This window comes from Mobula birostris, chromosome 1 (genome assembly GCF_030028105.1).
Source record: "Mobula birostris isolate sMobBir1 chromosome 1, sMobBir1.hap1, whole genome shotgun sequence".
In the NCBI taxonomy this organism is placed as follows: domain Eukaryota; kingdom Metazoa; phylum Chordata; class Chondrichthyes; order Myliobatiformes; family Myliobatidae; genus Mobula; species Mobula birostris.
The window spans coordinates 219734897-219753516 of NC_092370.1; the positions used below are offsets into that span (position 1 = coordinate 219734897).

General features: G+C 41.2%; 1 protein-coding gene across 1 annotated transcript in view; it reads right to left on the reverse strand.

Annotated features, from left to right (window-relative positions):
* wdr89 (WD repeat domain 89) overlaps positions 1 to 18620 on the reverse strand; it is a 195736-nt gene that overhangs the window by 159549 nt on the left and 17567 nt on the right. The window contains exons 2-3 of the mRNA XM_072271596.1: positions 16017 to 16181; positions 14970 to 15014 (exon numbers count right to left, since the gene is read on the reverse strand). Of these exons, the coding sequence (XP_072127697.1) occupies positions 14970 to 15014; positions 16017 to 16181 (210 nt within the window). The remainder of the gene's footprint in view (positions 1 to 14969; positions 15015 to 16016; positions 16182 to 18620) is intronic.

Consider the following 18620-nt stretch of genomic DNA (forward strand, 5'->3'; position numbering starts at 1 on the left):
CTACTGGTTTCATATTTTTGGCTACCCTCCTGACCATATAACAATTAGGATGACAACTTGCCCAGTGTTTGTAGATAATTTCTCTATGGAATTGACCTCATTGCCTTGGATGATCAATCTGCAAACAAATTGCAAATGGTCTGGCCACCAGAGAAGATTTTTAAAATGTACGAACAGTGTAGCTATAAATTTTGCACACGTAGTTTTCAATTCACTTCCCAGTATGCCTTCAGTATCCTTTTGGGTACGTGTATGAGTACACAAGAATTGTGTACTGTGATACCCTAAATCCTAACCTTCAACTGATTCAATTTTGCTACAAGCCTTGATGGAAAGGGGGGAAGTGCAGAGAGCAGTAAGAAAAGATCTAAGTTTCTTTCAAGCCTGCACATACAAAAAGTCCCCCTTGTTTTAACTCCTCAGTAGTGTAATTCTACACTTCAAATCCTGTTCATAAGACCATAAGATATAGGAGCAGAATTAGGCCATTTGGCCCATCGAAGCTGCTCTGCCATTTCATTACAGCTGATCAAATTTTCCTCTCTGTCCCAATCTCCTGCCTTCTCCCCATATCCCTTCATGCTCTGACCAATCAGGAATCTGTCCTCCTATTCTTTTTTAATACATGCATGCATTGGATGTGGACAGCACCAAAAATATTAGTATTGGTTGTTCATCCTGTTTTTATCAGACATTTCAGTGTCAACCATATTGATGGGACAGGAACTACATATTTACCAAAACAGGCAAGAATAGCAGAATTTCCTCTCTGAACACCATTAATGAATCAGATGGATTTTTAAAATACTCCAGTACTTTTGTGGTAGGCATTACCATGAAAAAAATGAACTTTTAAAAAACTGAATATATATATATATATATATATATATATATATATATCTATCTTTATACGTTGGCGCGTGGCCAAGTGGTTAAGGTGTCGGTCCAGTGATCTGAAGGTTGCTGAGGCAGTGTGTTGTGTCCTTGAGCAAGGCACTTAACCACACATTGCTCTGTGACAACACCGGTGCCAAGCTATATCGGCCCTAGTGCCCCTCCCTTGGACAACATCGGTGGCGTGGAGAGGGGAAACTTGCAATATGGGCAACTGCCGGTCTTCCACACAACCTTGCCCAGGCCTGCGCCATGGAAACCTTCCAAGGCGCAAATCCATGGTCTCACGAGACTAACGGATGCCTATAATATCTATCTTTATCTACCTATCTATATATATAGAGAGAGAGAGAGAGAGAGAGAGAGAGAGAGAGAGCTAGGGTGCCTAAGGCATTTGCACAGTAATGTATTTGTCAAAGTGGAGCGGAGAGCAAATTTGTAAATCTGGTGGGAGCAAAAAATGTTGGATTGCCACAAGGGGTGTGTGAGATTGGTGGCAGAGAAGGAGTGCCAGGGCCAGGGGTAGGGAATTGGGGCATGGGTGAACACACACCCAGCCCTGAGAAGGTCATCTGATTCCAAACTATTGATTCATTGTTCATTACAGAATATCTCACTGGTGCTTCCCACTCCCTCCACTCTCCCTTCCCTTTTTCCCCAACCATGTTTCCAGTCCCCCCACCCCCCACTCTCAGACCACAATAGAGACCCGTATCAGAATCAGGTTTACCATCACTAACATATGCTGTATAGTGCAATACATAAAATTACTGAAGTATTGTGCAAAAGTTTTAGGAACGCTAGCTATATGTATGTGCCTAAGACTTCTTTCCACAGTGCTGTACATTCATCAAGACCTAAAGTTTCACTGATTTATTTGAATTATTTGCACTTTTTTGGAATGTGGGCTTCACAAGAAAGGCTAGGTTTTATCACCCACCCTTAACAGCTCTTGAGAAGGAGGTGAGCCACTTTCTTGAACTATTGCAGTCCTTTCCATGAATGTACTCCCACAAAGCTAATGAGTAGAGAGATCCAGAATTTAGATAAAGGACTGCAAATATCTCTAAGGTAGAATGTTGTGAAACTCAGAACGGAACCCAGAGGAGGTGGTGCATTCCATTTTAGGGAACGTAATGACGCAACATCAAGTCGCCATCCATTAGATCATCAAATCTTTTAAGACTTATTTATAGAAGCTACACTGACACAGTTTAACCCTCTGACTCCAATCAAGAGGATTTAGAGACATTACAAGAGAGGGTAAACAGGAGGACATCAATCTTATGCCTCTGTTATACTTAACTTAAAGAGGTGAAAGCTTGTATTAGATAAATGAAGGCAAGTCAATGATGACACTTATAAAATCAAGGTATAGGATCGGAGTTTTTCATGGTGAAATGGTACAATACTTCATTTGTAATTGTGGGTGTTAGATTACTATCATTGTTTCTATAGTAGACCATGCCAAATCATGGTTTTACAGATTGAAGTAATTCACTAGAATTTTTCTTACAATGACTTCCTAGAGGTAGTTTGGTTGGAGGTTGGAACAATGTCATGAATATTTCACAGAATAATTTAGCTTAGAACCAGGTCCTTTCTGTCCTCCTTATCCACACAAACCCTGACGTCTGTGGACATCCACATTACCAGATTGGTTTTTTGCTGTCCTATTTATAGCATCCAAGATTTTTAAACAGTTGAATGAAAAAAAAAATTTAAATCTTCCCTGAAATCATCAATGGAATGCCAGAGCAATCAGAGGAGTGTTGTGGCAGTTTAGGGGGAGAAAAAATGGCATAAAATAGTGCTAAGAACTATTTCAGAAAAACTCAATTAGACTCCCAAAGTACAACACACCAATGACTAGTTGAATCACAGAGGCCAGAGAGGAGTCACAAGACTAATCATGCATCACTGCGCTCACTGTGAAATAATCAGCTATTAATAGAAAAGATGCAAATAAAATACACACTGTATATGGTGGGGATATACGTTAAAAAATGGGAATAATAATTTTACAACTCCAGTTTTAATTCCAAAAAAGGTCAAATCTTGCATTAAGTTTATTATCAAGGATTCATGTAAAAAAATTTCAATCACTCTGAGCTGGATTCTTCAGATTTACACATCATTCTACAGGAGAAAGCAAAATACGATTTTACAGTTCAGTTTGTTTTGTTCCATAGATATATGACCCTGTCAGAGCTATCAGGTCATTTTAAATTTCCAGCCAATTTTAACATAGGCTTGAATTTTTTTCCCCCCAAAATAAACTGCAATTAGAAATATTGCTTTCCTAAACACAAGTTCAATGTACCTTGGGAATAACTGAATTGTCAATGTAACAAATGAATGGCATCTAGAGAAACAAGTACATTAGATATTCAGTGTATACAACTCATTTACAATTTTTCTCATTGCTTACCATTACTCAAAATGGAGGTCATTGCCTCTGTGTACCATTATGCTTAGTCTCAAACTATTCAACAAATCTAGCCATAGCTATCAGTACAAGAGTTTATAACTGCCAAATAAACATCAGCCGACTTTTCCTTTTTTTTTATTTTTAAGCAAAAAACTCAGATTCCTGCCAAGTTAAACCATGAAATGTACATAAAAATAGAAAATACTGGAAATATTCAGCAGGTCACGCAAATCTGCAGAAAGAAACAGGATTAATGTTTCAGGGCTGGGATCTTTCACCAGAACTGCAAAAGAGAGAAAACACATTAGTTTTGCTAACAATGAAAGATGATGAAAAATGGGTGGTCCAAAGTGAATATTTCTGATAGGCTGAGACTAAATGACCTTACCAGGCAGTGCAAATCAGAAATTAAGCTTGTTTGTTTGTGTTGCTAATGAGAAGACTGTAGGACACGCTCAGCAGGCCAAACTTAGGAAAAAAGATAACTTGCCATTGGACAGGAGAATATCTGCAGATGCTGGAAATCCAAAGCAACACACACAAAATGCTGGGGAAACTCAAAATGCTGGGGAAATGAATTAACAGTCGACGTTTTGGGATGAGACCCTTCCTCAGGACTCAGAAATAGCTGATTCAGAGACAAACAGAAAGAAAGAGTGAGTGATGTAAATGTACAGAATTTACTACTGAGTTCTACAGACTGCAAATTGCAGAAGACGAGGTGTTGTTCCGCAAGCTTCGGCTGAACCTCATAACGAAGCAAAAGGCCACAAATAGAAAGGCAAGAGTTGGAGCGAGATGGTGAATTATACTGCAAGGCATCCAGGAAGTCAGGGACTAAGAGGAGGTGTTCTGCAAAATAATTACCTAATCTGTATTTGGTTTCTCTGTTGTAGAGGAAGCACTGTGCCATTGTAGGCAGCACTGCTGTGCAGCTAGTGGAGCCACTCCTTCAAGGCGCCAGAGACCCAGATTCAGTCCTGACCTGGTCTGTGTGGAGTCTGCACTTGCTTCATGTGACTGCATGGGTTTCCTCTGACACGTGGAGGAAAGATGTGGAGGTTAGCCATTATCAATTGTGTAATCTAATATGTAGTCTAATCAATAATTTCAGATATGCGGATGACACTGTGTTAATTGCATGTTCGGAGGAAGAACTATAAAGCTTAATTGATATTGTTGTTGAAGAAAGTGCAAAAATGGGTCTATCTATCAATTGCAAAAAGACAGAATGTATGGTGATATCCAAAAAGGAGAATCCTATCTGCAGGTTGAGAATAAACGGGGAAGACATAAAACAAGTAAAGAACATTTGCTACTTAGGAGGCTGAGTAACATCAGATGGCAGATGCGACATGGACATCAAAAACAGAATATGGTGGCACCTTTACGAGAATGAAGAGTATACTGACCAACACTAAACTAGGCATGACAACCCGCCTCAGAGTGCTGAAATGTTACATTTATCCAGTTATGTTATATGGCTCAGAATGTTGGACAATATCTAGTAACATGAGGAAACAAATTGAAGCAGCAGGGACGTGGTTTTTGAGGAGGATGCAAAGAATATCAAGGACGAAACGAATATCTAACGAGGATGTCATGAACAGAGCAAACACAAAAAGAGAAATAATGTATGAAATCATGAAAAGACAACTTGACTTCATTGGGCATGTGATTAGGAAAGAGGAGTTAGAATGCATGGTAATTATGGGAAAGATTGAAGGGAAGAAAGCAAGAGGAAGACAAAGACAAATGATGATGGAGACAGCAGCCGGAGAACCAGAAATGAAAACCAATGAATAGATCCACTTGACCCGAAACAGGAGTGTGTGGACCATGGCAGTCAAAGCTGAAACTGGGCACAGCACCTGATGATGATGATGAATTGTCTAGAACCTGGTGAGATTAAATAAGATTGTGAAGTGACTAAAAATGCAACTGATGTAGAGCTGGTTGTTCAATGGTTGGTCTGGACTCTGTAGGTCCATGGGCCTGTTTCTGTGCCGTGTAAATTAGCAACACATGACACAAAGAGATTAATGTAATGATCCTTAACTGCCACATTAGATCAATGGCGATAACGCATCAAAGTGAAGTAAGTTACTTGTGAAGAATAGGAATAGGAAGTATGTTTGCAAGGCTGCTATTCTGTACTGGGTGTCAGATGTGGGATGCCTCCCGGACAGCCACATCTGTGCCAGGTGCGTTGAGCTGCAGCTCCTCAGGGACTACATTAGGGAACTGGAGATGCAGTTCGATGACCTTAGTCTGGTTAGGGAAAGTGAGGAGGTGATGGAGAGGAGCTATAGGCAAGTAGTCACACCGGGGCCTCAGGAGACAGATAAGTGGGTAACAGTCAGGAGAGGGAAGGGCAAGAGTCATTACTAGAGAGTACCTGTGGCTGTCCCCCTTAACAATGAGTACTCCTGTTTCAGTACAGGTGTCCCCTGCTTTTCGAACGTTCGCTTTACAAAACCTCACTGTTATGAAAGACCTACATTAGTTACCTGTTTTTGCTAACAGAAGGTACTTTCACTGTTACAAAAAAAGGCAGCGCGCGCCCCGAGCAGCCAAGTTCCTCCCCCGGAACTGCATTCTAGCCGGCATTGCTTAAACACGTGTCTGTGAGCAGCCATTAGCAAGATGAGTTCTGAGGTATCGGAGAAGCCTGAAAGAGCTCGTAAGGGTGTTACACTTAGCGTAAAACTAGACATAATTAAGCGTTTTGATTGTGGTGAACAAAGTAAGGACAAAGTGAGTTTGGCTTGTGGAGGTTGAAGAAGATGATGTTGAAGAGGTTTTGGCATCCCATGACCAAGAACTGATAGATGCTGATGCAATTGGAAGAGGAAAGGATAACAATCGAAACTGAATACAGTAGCGAACGGACTGAAAGTGAAGTCGCCCAGGAACTGAACGTGAAGCAACTGCGTGAGATTTTTGCTGCAATTATTGCAGAAAGTACGACTTTAATTTTGAAAGGGTACGTTGGTTTAGGGTATACTTGCAAGATGGTTTGAGTCCTTACAAAGAACTGTATGATAGAAAAATGCGCGAGGCTAAGCAGTCAAGCAAGCCTTCCACATCAGCCACAGCAGACGACGAACCTCGACCTTTGACATGGAGGCAGGCACACATAGAAGAAGATGACCTGCCTGCCCTGATGGAAACAGACGCCGATGAGATGACACCCCAGTGTCCCACCACCCCAACCCCCGGGCCGCGGACCGATACATTGCCGCGGAGAATGCACAGGTAGCCGGTACGCACCCAGCACATCTTTAAGAAAAAAGCCGAAGTAAACAAGCTAATTAATAGGTGCTGTCCGGCACGTAAATGTCGGCCCAGATCAGAGGCGATTGCCGACTGCGTCACCTCTGATCTGGGCTGACATTTACGTGCCGGGCGGCATCTAATTAATTAGCTTGTTAATTTTGGCTTTTTTCTTAAAGATGTGCTGGGCGTGTCCTGGCTACCGCTGCATTCTCCGCGGATCGGTATCGGTTCGCTGCCCGGAGATTGGGGACCACTGCACCACCCCAGCCTCCGACGACTCAGCCTAACACACCATCATCAGTGTGCTCGGCGCTGACTTCTCGATTCTGGTAAGTGATACTACACTGTACATACATTATTTCTACTTTATATGGGCTGTGTATTGTTATGTGTTATTTGGTATGATTTGGCAGCTTCATAGCTTAAAGGTTACTGGAGAGAGTGTTTCTGCCAAGAGCGCTTGCGTGAGATTTTCGCTATGGAGAACAGTGTGGCAATGATTGTAGAAAAGTATTTCTACTTTATATAGGCTGTGTATTTATCATATCATTCCTGCTTTTACTGTATGTTACTTCAACCTTTGTACGTGGCATTCATCGACCTCACCAAAGCCTTTGACTCGGTATCAAGGGAACTCCTATGGGATGTCCTATCCACCTATGGATGCCCTGAAGAGTACATTTGAATCCTGAGACTCCTCCACGATGGCATTCTTGCCACAGTCATGGTCAGCAACAGTAACTATGAGCCTTTTCAAGTTAGATCAGGAGTAAAACAGGGATGCGTGATTGCCCCAACTTTGTTCACCATCTTCATTGCGACAATCGTCCACATTATCAAGGACGACCTATCCCCAGGAATCGAAATTGTCTACAGAACAGATGGCAAACTTTTCAACCTTGCCCGTCTCAAGTCCAAAACAAAGACATCCACGAGTTCCCTCATCGAGTTCCAATACGCAGATGACAATAGTGTTGCAGCTCTTTCAGAAAACCATCTGCAACAGATTCTGACTCCCTTCAACCATGCATACACGAAACTTGGACTTACCATCAATTCCAAGAAGACTCAGATCATCTATCAACCGTCATTAATTGAGACAAATCAGATAGAACCATCAATCCAACTTGGCGAAACAACCCTGGAAAACGTGGACCACTTCCCATATCTTGAAAGTCACCTCTCCTCCAATGTTGACCTTAATGACGAGATCCAACATCGTCTTAAGTGCGCTGGAACAGCTTTTAGATGTCTCCGAACAAGAGTCTTTCAAGATCGTGACATCCGAACAGACACCAAAATGTTAGTGTACAAAGCAGTGGTAAACCCAACGCTCCTGTATGCATCAGAAACCTGGACAACATACCGACGACATCTGAAGGCAGTTGAAAAGATCCATCAACACTGTCTTCGAAACATCTTAAATATCAGCTGGGAAGATAGAAGAACCAATGTCAGTGTGCTAAATGAAGCAAAAACAACAAGCACTGAAGCCTACGTCATCAAGAACCAACTAAGATGGAGCGGTCATGTTGTTTGGATGAAAGACGAACGTCTGCCGAAACAAATCTTCTACTCCCAGCTTAAAGAAGGCAAACGTAAAAGAGGTGGACAACAGAAGAGACTCAAAGATGTCTTAAAAGCCAACACAAAGAAATGTAACATTGAAATCAACAATTGGGAAACCAATGCCAAGGACAGGAAACTCTGGCAAGCCATCATCCGAGAAGGAACAGCAACTTTCCAAGCCAGCAGATGTGCAGAATTAGAAGAAAAGAGAAGAAAATGGAAAGAGAGGTAGCAACAACCAAAGCCCGATCTGCTATCTGGAACTACCTGTCCTGAATGCAGAAGAACTTTCAAAGCCAAGATTGGACTCATAAGCCATTTGAGAGCCCACAAGTAGATCAACAGAACGAAGACCATCATCCTCAACCTCGAGGGATAGCCACGACGATGACCACTGTTATTTTAGGTTTTATGTGCTATTTGGCATGATTTGGTAGGTTATTTTTTGGGTCTGCGAACGCTCACAAATCTTTCCCATACAAATAAATGGTAAATGCTTCTTCACTTTACGACATTCTGGCTTACGAAGCATTTCATAGGAACGCTGTTACCTTCAGATAGCGGGGGAAACCTGTACTGTTGGTGGGGGGGGGGGGGGAGAGAAACGACCTACCTGGGGGAAGCAACAGTCTGGCCCTGTGATTCAGAAAGGTAGGGAAAGGAAGAGGATGGCAGCAGTGATAGGGGACTCTATAGTTAGGGGGTCAGACAGGAGATTCTGTGGATGCAGGAAAGAAACACGGATAGTAGTTTGCCTCTCAGGTGCCAAGGTCCGGGATGCTGGAGGTGGTATCTATGGGCAAACCTGGTGGAGAAGCAGTACAGCTGCAGATTGAAAAATTGAGACTCGAGCACGAGTTCTGGGTAAAACAGCTGGAACGAGAAGAAAGGGACAAGCAGTTAGAACGAGAAAAGAGGCAGTTAGAGCGACAAGACAGAGAGAAACAGAGGGAAAGGGAATTTGAGCTGGAGAAGTTAAGGATGACGCTAGCGCAGGGGCCCATGCCGAGCCAAGGTGGAGGGCTCAGGGCGACCCAGGAGGTTAGGCTGGTTCCCCCATTTGAGGAGGTCGATGTTGATCGGTACTTCCTCCATTTTGAAAAAGTCGCGGCAAGTCAGGACTGGCCGAGGGATAAGTGGGCTGTTTTGCTTCAGAGTGTACTTAAAGGAAAAGCCCAGCAAGCTTACTCGGCATTGTCCGCAGAAGATGCCCAGAGGTATGATGTGGTGAAAGAGGCGATACTCAGGATTTATGAGTTGGTTCTGGAGGGAATAGGTTAAAATAGTTAGCCAGTGTGATTTCATTGGGCTGGAAGTGCCTGTTATTGTGTTGTATCTCTGAATAATAAAAAGATCAAAACCGTTTATCTTTTTCAAGAAAAGTATAGGGATTAGATTATAAACAGTAGGACAGTGTGATGCCTATTCCCATGTACTATACAGCCTGCAGTATGTGGGGTTTGGAAACCCTTTCTGTGGGCTTAGTGAAATATACTCTCTTTTCACAGTGTGAGTACTGGGTTTCAGAGATTCATCACAGGCTGGAGGTGCCACGTTGATAGTTCAGTGGATAACAAGCTTTAGAGGACGCCATCCTGCAGTTTTAATAGATCTTCAGAGAAGGATGAGGTGACCACTAGTTAGAGAAAGGCAGATGGGAAGGGGAAGGCAGGAAAACACCAGAGTGCATCTCACTTCAAAACTGTTTCTGAAATAGAAAATATTAGAGGTTAACGTTTTCGGACAAGACCGGCTGCACTATGAGGGAAAGAGAGGTAGGTGATTTAATAGAGAGGGGAACAAGCAGGCATTTCAGTGGTTTTAAGTATACATACAGGATGCTGTGTTGCCTCTCTGGTACCGGGTCAAGGGGATGTGCTGGCACAGATGAAGGGCATTCTCAAGGAGCGGAGTAAACAGCAAGAACTAAGGGTTAACATTGGTACTAACAGTATAAGTAATAAGGTGAATGAGGTTCTGCATCATGGATTTAGGTGCCAAATGCCAATGAGTAGAACGTCAGCTCAGATGAACATGTGGCTAAAGGACTGGAATAGCAGGGTTGACATTAGAGAGTTTGGGGATATCAGGACCACTTCTGAAGAAATTGGGATGTACATCAGCTGGATGAGTTTGAAGCTTAGAGCATGGATTGATACCTGGAAATATGATGTTGTAGCTATTAGTGAAACATGGTTGCAGGAGGGGTGTGATTGGCAACTAAATATTCCTGGATTTCGTTGCTTCAGGTGTGATAGAATCGGAGGGGCGAGAGGGGGATGTGTTGCATTGCTTGTCAGAGAAAATATTACAGTGGTGCTTTGGCAGGGTAGATTAGAGGACTAGTCTAGGGAGGCTATTTGGGTGGAATTGAGGAATGGGAAAGGTGTAGTAACACTTATAGGAGTATATTATAGACCATCTAATGGGGAGCGAGAATTGGAGGAGCAAATTTGTAAGGAGATAGCGGATATTTGTAGTAAGCACAAGGTTGTGATTGTGGGAGATTTTAATTTTCCACACATAGACTGGAAAACCCATTCTGTAAAAGGGCCGGATGGTTTGGAGTTGGTAAAATGTGTGCAAGATGGTTTTTTGTAGCAATACATAGAACTAGACAAGAGGCAGTGTTGGATCTCCTGTTAGGGAATGAGATAGGTCAGGTGACAGAGAGAGTACTTCGGGTCCAGTGATCACAATGCCATTAGTTTCAATATAATTATGGAGAAGGATAGGACTGGACCCAGGGTTGAGATTTTTGATTGAAGAAAGGCTAACTTTGAGGAGATGCGAAAGGATTTAAAAGGAGTGGATTGGGACAATTTGTTTTATGGGAAGGATGTAATAGAGAATATGTAGTAATGTCATTTAAAGGTGAAATTCTGAGGGTATAGAATCTTTATGTTCCTGTTAGGTTGAAAGGAAAGGTTAAAAGTTTGCGAGAGCCATGGTTTTCAATGAATATTGGAAACTTGGTTCGGAAAAAGAGAGAGATCTACAATAAATATAGGCAGCTTGAAGTAAATGAGGTGCTCGAGGAATATAAAGAATGTAAAAAGAATCTTAAGAAAGAAACTAGAAAAGCTAAAAGAAGATATGAGGTTGCTTTGGCAAGTAAGGTGAAAATAAATCCAAGGGGTTTCCACAGTTATATTAATAGCAAAAGGATAGTGAGGGATAAAATTGGTCCCTTAGAGAATCAGAGTGGACGGCTATGTGCGGAGCCAAAAGAGATGGGGGAGATTTTGAACAATTTCTTTTCTTCGGTATTCACTAAGGAGAAGGATATTGAATTGTGTAAGGTAAGGGAAACAAGTAGAGTAGTTATGGAAACTATGATGATTAAAGAAGAGGAAGTACTGGCACTTTTAAGGAATATAAAAGTGGATAAGTCCCCGGGTCCTGACAGGATATTCCCTAGAACCTTGAGGGAAGTTAGTGTGGAAATAGCAGGGGCTCTGACAGAAATATTTCAAATGTCATTAGAAACGGGGATGGTGCCGGAGGATTGGCGTATTGCTCATGTTGTTCCATTGTTTAAAAAGGGTTCTAAGAGTAAACCTAGCAATTATCGGCCTGTAATTTTGACGTCAGTGGTGGGTAAATTGATGGAAATTATTCTTAGAGATGGTATATATAATTATCTGGATAGAAAGGATCTGATTAGGAACAGTCAACATGGATTTGTGCGCAGAAGGTCATGTTTGACAAATCTTATTGAATTTTTTGAAGAGGTTACTAGGAAAGTTAACGAGGGTAAAGCAGTGGATGTTGTCTACATGGACTTCAGTAAGGCCTTTGACAAGGTTCCACATGGAAGGTTAGTTAGGAAGGTTCAATCGTTGAAGTAGTAAAATGGATTCAGCAGTGGCTGGATGGGAGACGCCAGACAGTAGTGGTGGATAACTGTTTGTCAGATTGGAGGCCGGTGTCTGGTGGTGTGTCTCAAGGATCTGTACTGGTTGCAATGTTGTTTGTCATATATATTAATGATCTGGATGATGGGGTGGTAAATTGGATGAGTAAGTATGCAGATAATACTAAGATAGGTGGCGTTGTGGATAATGAAGTAGGTTTTCAAAGCTTGCAGAGAGATTTAGGCCAGTTAGAAAAGTGGGCTGAAAGATGGCAGATGGAGTTTAATGCTGATAAGGGTGAGGTGCTACATTTTGGTAGGACTAATCAAAATAGGACATACATGGTAAATGGTAGGGCATTGAAGAATGCAGTAGAACAGAGGGATCTAGGAATAATGGTGCATAGTTCCCTGAGTTGGGATGTAATGTTGGAATTATACAATGTATTCGTAAGGCCAAATTTGGAGTATTGTGTACAGTTCTGGTCACCGAATTATAGGAAAGATGTTAACAAAATTGAGAGAGTACAGAGAAGATTTACTAGAATGTTACCTGGGTTTCATCTCCTAAGTTACAGAGAAAGGTTGAACAAGTTGGGTCTTTATTCTTTGGAGCGTAGAAGGTTGAGGGGGGACTTGATAGAGGTATTTAAAATTATGAGGGGGATAGATAGAGTTGACGTGGATAGGCTTTTTCCATTGAGAGTGGGGGAGATTCAAACAAGAGGACAAGAGTTGAGAGTTAAAGGGCAAAAGTTTAGGGGTAACATGAGGGGGAACTTCTTTACTCAGAGAGTGGTAGTTGTGCGGAACGAGCTTCCAGCAGAAGTGGTTGAGGCAGGTTCGATGTTGTCATTTGAAGTTAAATTGGATAGCTGTATGGACAGGAAAGGAATGGAGGGTTATGGGCTGAGTGCAGGTCGGTGGGACTATGTGAGAGTAAGAGTTCGGCATGGACTAGAAGGGCCGAGATGGCCTGTTTCCGTGCTGTAATTGTTATATGGTTATATGAGTTGCACTTTAACCAGAACACTTCAACATCCTTGCAAAGAGGTTTGCTGGTTCTCTTATGAGAAGATTTAAATTGAGTTTGCAAGCAAATAGGACACAGAATAGATGTACAATTGGACTGCAGGTATAGTCAAATACATATAGAAGAAACATTAGGTCAGTCTAGTAGGCAGAACAGATATAGATTTGATCAGGCAAATGGGATGATAGGCAGATTAAACTGCATTTACTTTAATGCAAGAAATATGACAGGGAAAGGTGATGAACTGAGCGGATGATCAGTAAATGGAAATATGATATTGTTGCCATTGGAGACATGGTTTAAAAAGGAGAAGGTAGGGGCAGGGATATAAGATATGGTATTGGAATATTGATTACAGAAGTCCATTACTACAATAATGAGGGAGGATTTCCTGGAAAGGTCTTTAGATTAGATCACATGGGTGGAGCTTATGTTTGAAAAGGAGGCAGTCACTTTGTTTCAAATACACTGCAGTCAGCAGGAGGGAGAGGACCAGAAATGCCAGCAATTCACAGTAGTGTAAGAACAATAGGAGTTTTCAACTTTCCCAATGTTAAGTGGGAGGACTTAAATCCAAGTGGATTAGATGAGGGTAAAATTCTTAAAATGCAGACAGAAGAACCTATGTAAGTATTTAGACAATCTTACCAAAGGAAGGTCAATACTAGACCTAATCTTAGGAAATGTAGCCAGGCAAATGGTAAAGAGACAGTGAGACAACGATAACTGTTCGTTTCAAGGCAGTTATAGGAAGTGACAATTGATCCGAAATCAGTGTCTTGAACTGGCAAAAAGCTGATTTCAATGTGGTAAGCCAAGACTTTGCTAATGTAGACCTGCAACAACTATTTGCAAGTGAGTGACCAGAGGGAAACATTCAAAATTGAAATGGTGCGTGCATAAGACCAATATATTCCCATAAAGGTGAAAGTTAATGACAGTAAATCCAACAAATTTGTGTCAAGGGGTGTCAAGCGATATCAAGGGATAAAGAAAAAAATTGAGGTTACAGTAGGTATAAAATACTAAAAGTGGGAAAGGCCCTTTGAGAGCTGAGTGTACTACCAAAGCAAGGAAGTTTATAGGAATTGGAAAGCTGGACTTGATAGTGAGCATAGGTATGGTTTATGTGAAGGGTCTGTCATTGTGCAGCATTAACTCTGAAATGGACTAGTGTAGATATCAAGCTGCCTTTTGCCTTCCCATTGAAGAACATTATTTTTCTTTATTGTTAATTGCAAAACATTAACATGGAGGATAAGGAAGATTGTCCATGTGGCTATCCATTATTGACCAACCAAATCTGATTAATTCCATTGCATCCCTTGTGTATAAGCATCAGAATATATTTAAAACAATGTAGAATTACTACCGAGACAACATTAACCACTACAGCAGAATGAACAAAACTGCTAACCCCACCCAACCACACTTTCAGATCCTTTGGGTTAGGTTGGGTGCAAATTGTTTTGAACATTGCATGTACTTAAAGATCATTTACGGTTGAAACTGATAACAAAAGTTCGAAATTCAAATTCTGCAAACATCACTAATACCCCTCAGGAAGTGTTATCAGACATGTGATGTAGAAATTGCTAACTATATTGCATTTAGAATATTTTGTGGAAAAAAGGCCAGAAGTTAAAATGATAAAAATAAAGAATTATGCAAGCAATGAACAAGAGTCAATTAAAACACACAGTTAACTTTAAGTTGCTAGTTTCTTTTTCTTCTAACAGTATTTAACAAATGTATCAATTACAAAAGTTAAAGAATGATAATAATCCTTTCTCATCACTTTCAAATAGTATGCTGTAAAATGGGGAGTCAGGGTCAAGGAGGATAACAAATAAAGTTAAATTTACATCGAAAAGTAACAGGTTACATGCTTAAAATCACACACTTACTTGAATTGAAAAGAATCCACTGTCATCCATATTCCCTGATGGTTGCTTTGAAATGAAAGAAAAATTGTAAAAATGTGATAATAGAAATGTTCACAGTACATTGACTAAGAGGCCAAAAATGCCCAGTGCTAAAAACATAAAGTTTGAAAATGTATTTTACCAACCAGAGCTAAATGCATCAAGATTGGGACATCGTGCAAGAATAACACTGTGAAAACAAATCTGCTGATGTCTGAAATCCCTACTGTAATTGAGAATATGTTTCAGCACCATAGTGCACACGTAAAATTTTCATTTTTAAAAAATACAAGTTACTCTGAGGAACTCAACTCTCTCTTCAGATATTTTTCTCAAGGACCTGGCAGCTAGAAGCATTCATTTGAAATAAGATATTTTTTTACAATGCTGCCCCCAGTTGACAGCATAATGCAACTTCACAAAATTCTTTATTTTGAGTGTTTAGTGTCACATAATGACAGACTAGGAAGAGTCTTAAATCAGATTATTTAGAAATCTCATTCATTTGTGAGAACGGTAAAAGAAAGCCCCAATACTCTGCACTGTAAAGTGGTGAGGATATTTTCTCTTTCTACAACCCATCCCTACATAACGTATTCCTGATCTCAGCTGCTTTGCAGAGGAGACTTGGAGACGTAGGAAGCTGAAAACCATAATGATGTACACACAAATACCTACTACAGATGGCTATAAGAATATTGCTAAGAGTTAGCTGAGTGATAAAACATCGTCAACAGGACACCAGAAGACCACAGAATCTCTTTCAGCAGTGTTCTGGAATCTGATACATCCAACTCCAAAAGTGCCTTTACACTGGAGATTAAATAACATTTAATTTCCTTGCAGCACTGTTAAAGCACTGTTAATTTCTTAACAGCATTTGTATAAATTAAAGTTACTTTCTTAAGTTCATGGACCAAGGCTCATACCCGTAACTATATGACTTGGAAGTGAGTTGCCGCAACTGGATTATTGAAAAAGCCTATAAGGAGCAATTGAAGTAAACACAATTTAAGCTGCAGATTTTACCTGTAAAAATATTCTGTACTCTTCTGTGGTAGTTCCTCCTTCTGCCATTCTTTCTCGCTCTTCTTCATCCAATTGCTGTGCAATTGTAGACAGGTCTATGGGGCTGAAGTACTCACCCTGAAGCAAATTGTTGAGGCAATGCTGAGCACAGAGGGACCCTTCTTGCTGCAGGAGCAATCAAAACAGTCAATTCTTTATGTAAACTCGGTGACAGCCATCTCTTGTACTGTTGTGAAAATGTCAATATTTAATTATTGACACATATCGTGGAGTGGGCTTTTCAGGACTTTCAAGCTGCACTGCCAGCAATCCCCCAATTTAATCCTAGCCTAATCACAGGACAATTTACAATAACCAATTCACCTACTAACACCGGTACGTCTTTGGACTGTAGGAGGAAACCGGAGCACTTGGAGGAAATACACGCAGTGATGGGGAGATGTACAAACTCCTTACACACAGCAGCAGGAATTGAACCCGGGTTGCTAGTCGTGTAAAGCATTGTGCTAAACACTACGCTACCACTTCCCAAAAAAAACTCATTACTCACTGATTGAAAATGCATACAAGTTTTGCTCTAATTTCCGCAGTGGAGATTGAGTAGCCATATTGCAATCTGACCCTCTTGCCAAGATGGATTGAAGCAAAACCGTATACTTTCTATGACCCACATGTTGAGATGCGTTCCAATCTTCCTCAAAGAGCAACATTCTCACGGACTCGTAGGAATATCTGACCCATGACTGCTCAAACTATCTTAAAGCCATAAAGTTATAGCTTTATACAAGAATGAAACTGGCCCTTCAGCCCAACATGTTATGCCAACCAAGGTGCATTCCTGAGCTAGCACTCCCCTCCCCTTGCCTGAATTTGGCCCACATTCCTCCTGAGGAGAAGCATACACGATGAAATTAAGAACTCTGAAAGCTGCGCATCAGGAACACCTAGAAATCGTTAATAATCAGAGAAAGTCAAGTCAAAGTCAATGAGTATTTATTATACTCTGTGCTTATCAACCTGACGGACACAGAGTCCATAGAAGTGAGGCAATACAACACTGAGTCATGGACAGTATACAGATTAGGGGATGAGGTGTTTACTGTCTAGAGGCAAATTAGGGTGGATATTCCCTCGGAACCTGTGGGAGGCGAGTGCAGAAATTACAGGAACCCTAGCAGAGATATTTAAAACCTCCTTAGCAATGCATGAGGCGCCGGAGGATTGGATCTTCTGTTGTTGAAGAAAGGCTTTAAGAATAAGCTGGGAAATTAGGAAAGTGGTGAGTCTGACTTTGGTAGTGGATAGGTTATAGGAATGTACTCTTAAGGGACCAGATATATAGGTAACTGGATAGACAGGAACTGATTAGGGATGTTTCCTTGCGTGGTAGATCATGCCTTTAGCAAGGCCTTAGACAAAGTCCCGCATGGGAGGTTAGTCAAGAAGGTTTAGTCGCTTGGCATTTAGGATGAGGTCATAAACTGGATTACACATTAGTTTCACGAGAGAGGTCAGAAAGCGGTAGTAGATGGTTGCCTGTGACTACTGGTATGCCACAGGGAACAGTGATGGGTCATTGTTGTTTGTCATCTATATCAATGACCTAGATGACATTGTAGTAAACTGGATCAGCAAATTTGTGGCTCATACCAAGATTGGTGGTGTAGTGGACAGTGAGGAAGGCTATCAAAGGTTACAGTGGGATCTGCACCAGCTGGAAAAATGGGCTGAACAATGGTAGATGGAACTTAATGGGAAATTAAAGCCAGCGTAAGTCTTACACAGTGAGTGGTAAGGCACTGAAGAGTGCAGGAGAGCAGAGGGATCTGAGAATACAGGTCCATAATTCCGTGAAAGTGGCATCACAGGTAGATAGTATCATAAGGAGAGCTTCTGGCACACTGGACTTCATAAATCAAAGTACTAAATACAGGAGTTGGGATGTTATGTTGAAGTTGTATAAGATGTTGGTGAGGTCTAATTTGGAGTATTGTGTGCAGTTCTGGCCACTTACCTACAGGAAAGATATCGACAAGATTGATAAAGTGCAGAGAAAATTAGCAAGGACATTGCCCGTACTGGAGAACCTGAATTATGGGGAAAGGCTGAACAAGTTAGGACTTTATTTCCTGGGGCATAAGCAAATGAGGGGAGATTTGACAGAGATATACAAAATTATGAGAGGCACAGATAGGGTAGATGCAAGAAAGCTTTTCAAGTGAAATTGGGTGAGACTAGAACTAGAGGTCATAAGTTATAGGTGACTGGCTAAATGTTTAAGGGGCACATGAAAGGGAACTTCTTCACTCATAGTGTGGAACAAGCCGTCAGTGGAATTGGTGGATGCAAGTTTGATTTCAATATTTAAGTGAAATTTGGATGGGAGGGTTATGGAGGGCTATGATCCAGGTGCAGGTCAATGAGACTAGGCAGATTAGAAATTTGACACAATCTAGATGGGACGAAGGGCCTGTTTCTGTGCTGTGGTGTCTATGCCACTAATATCAAAATATGTATATGTCACAATATACTACCTTGAGATTCATTTTCTTGCAGGCGTTTACAGGAAAATAGAGAAATACGACAGAATTTATGAAAAGCTAT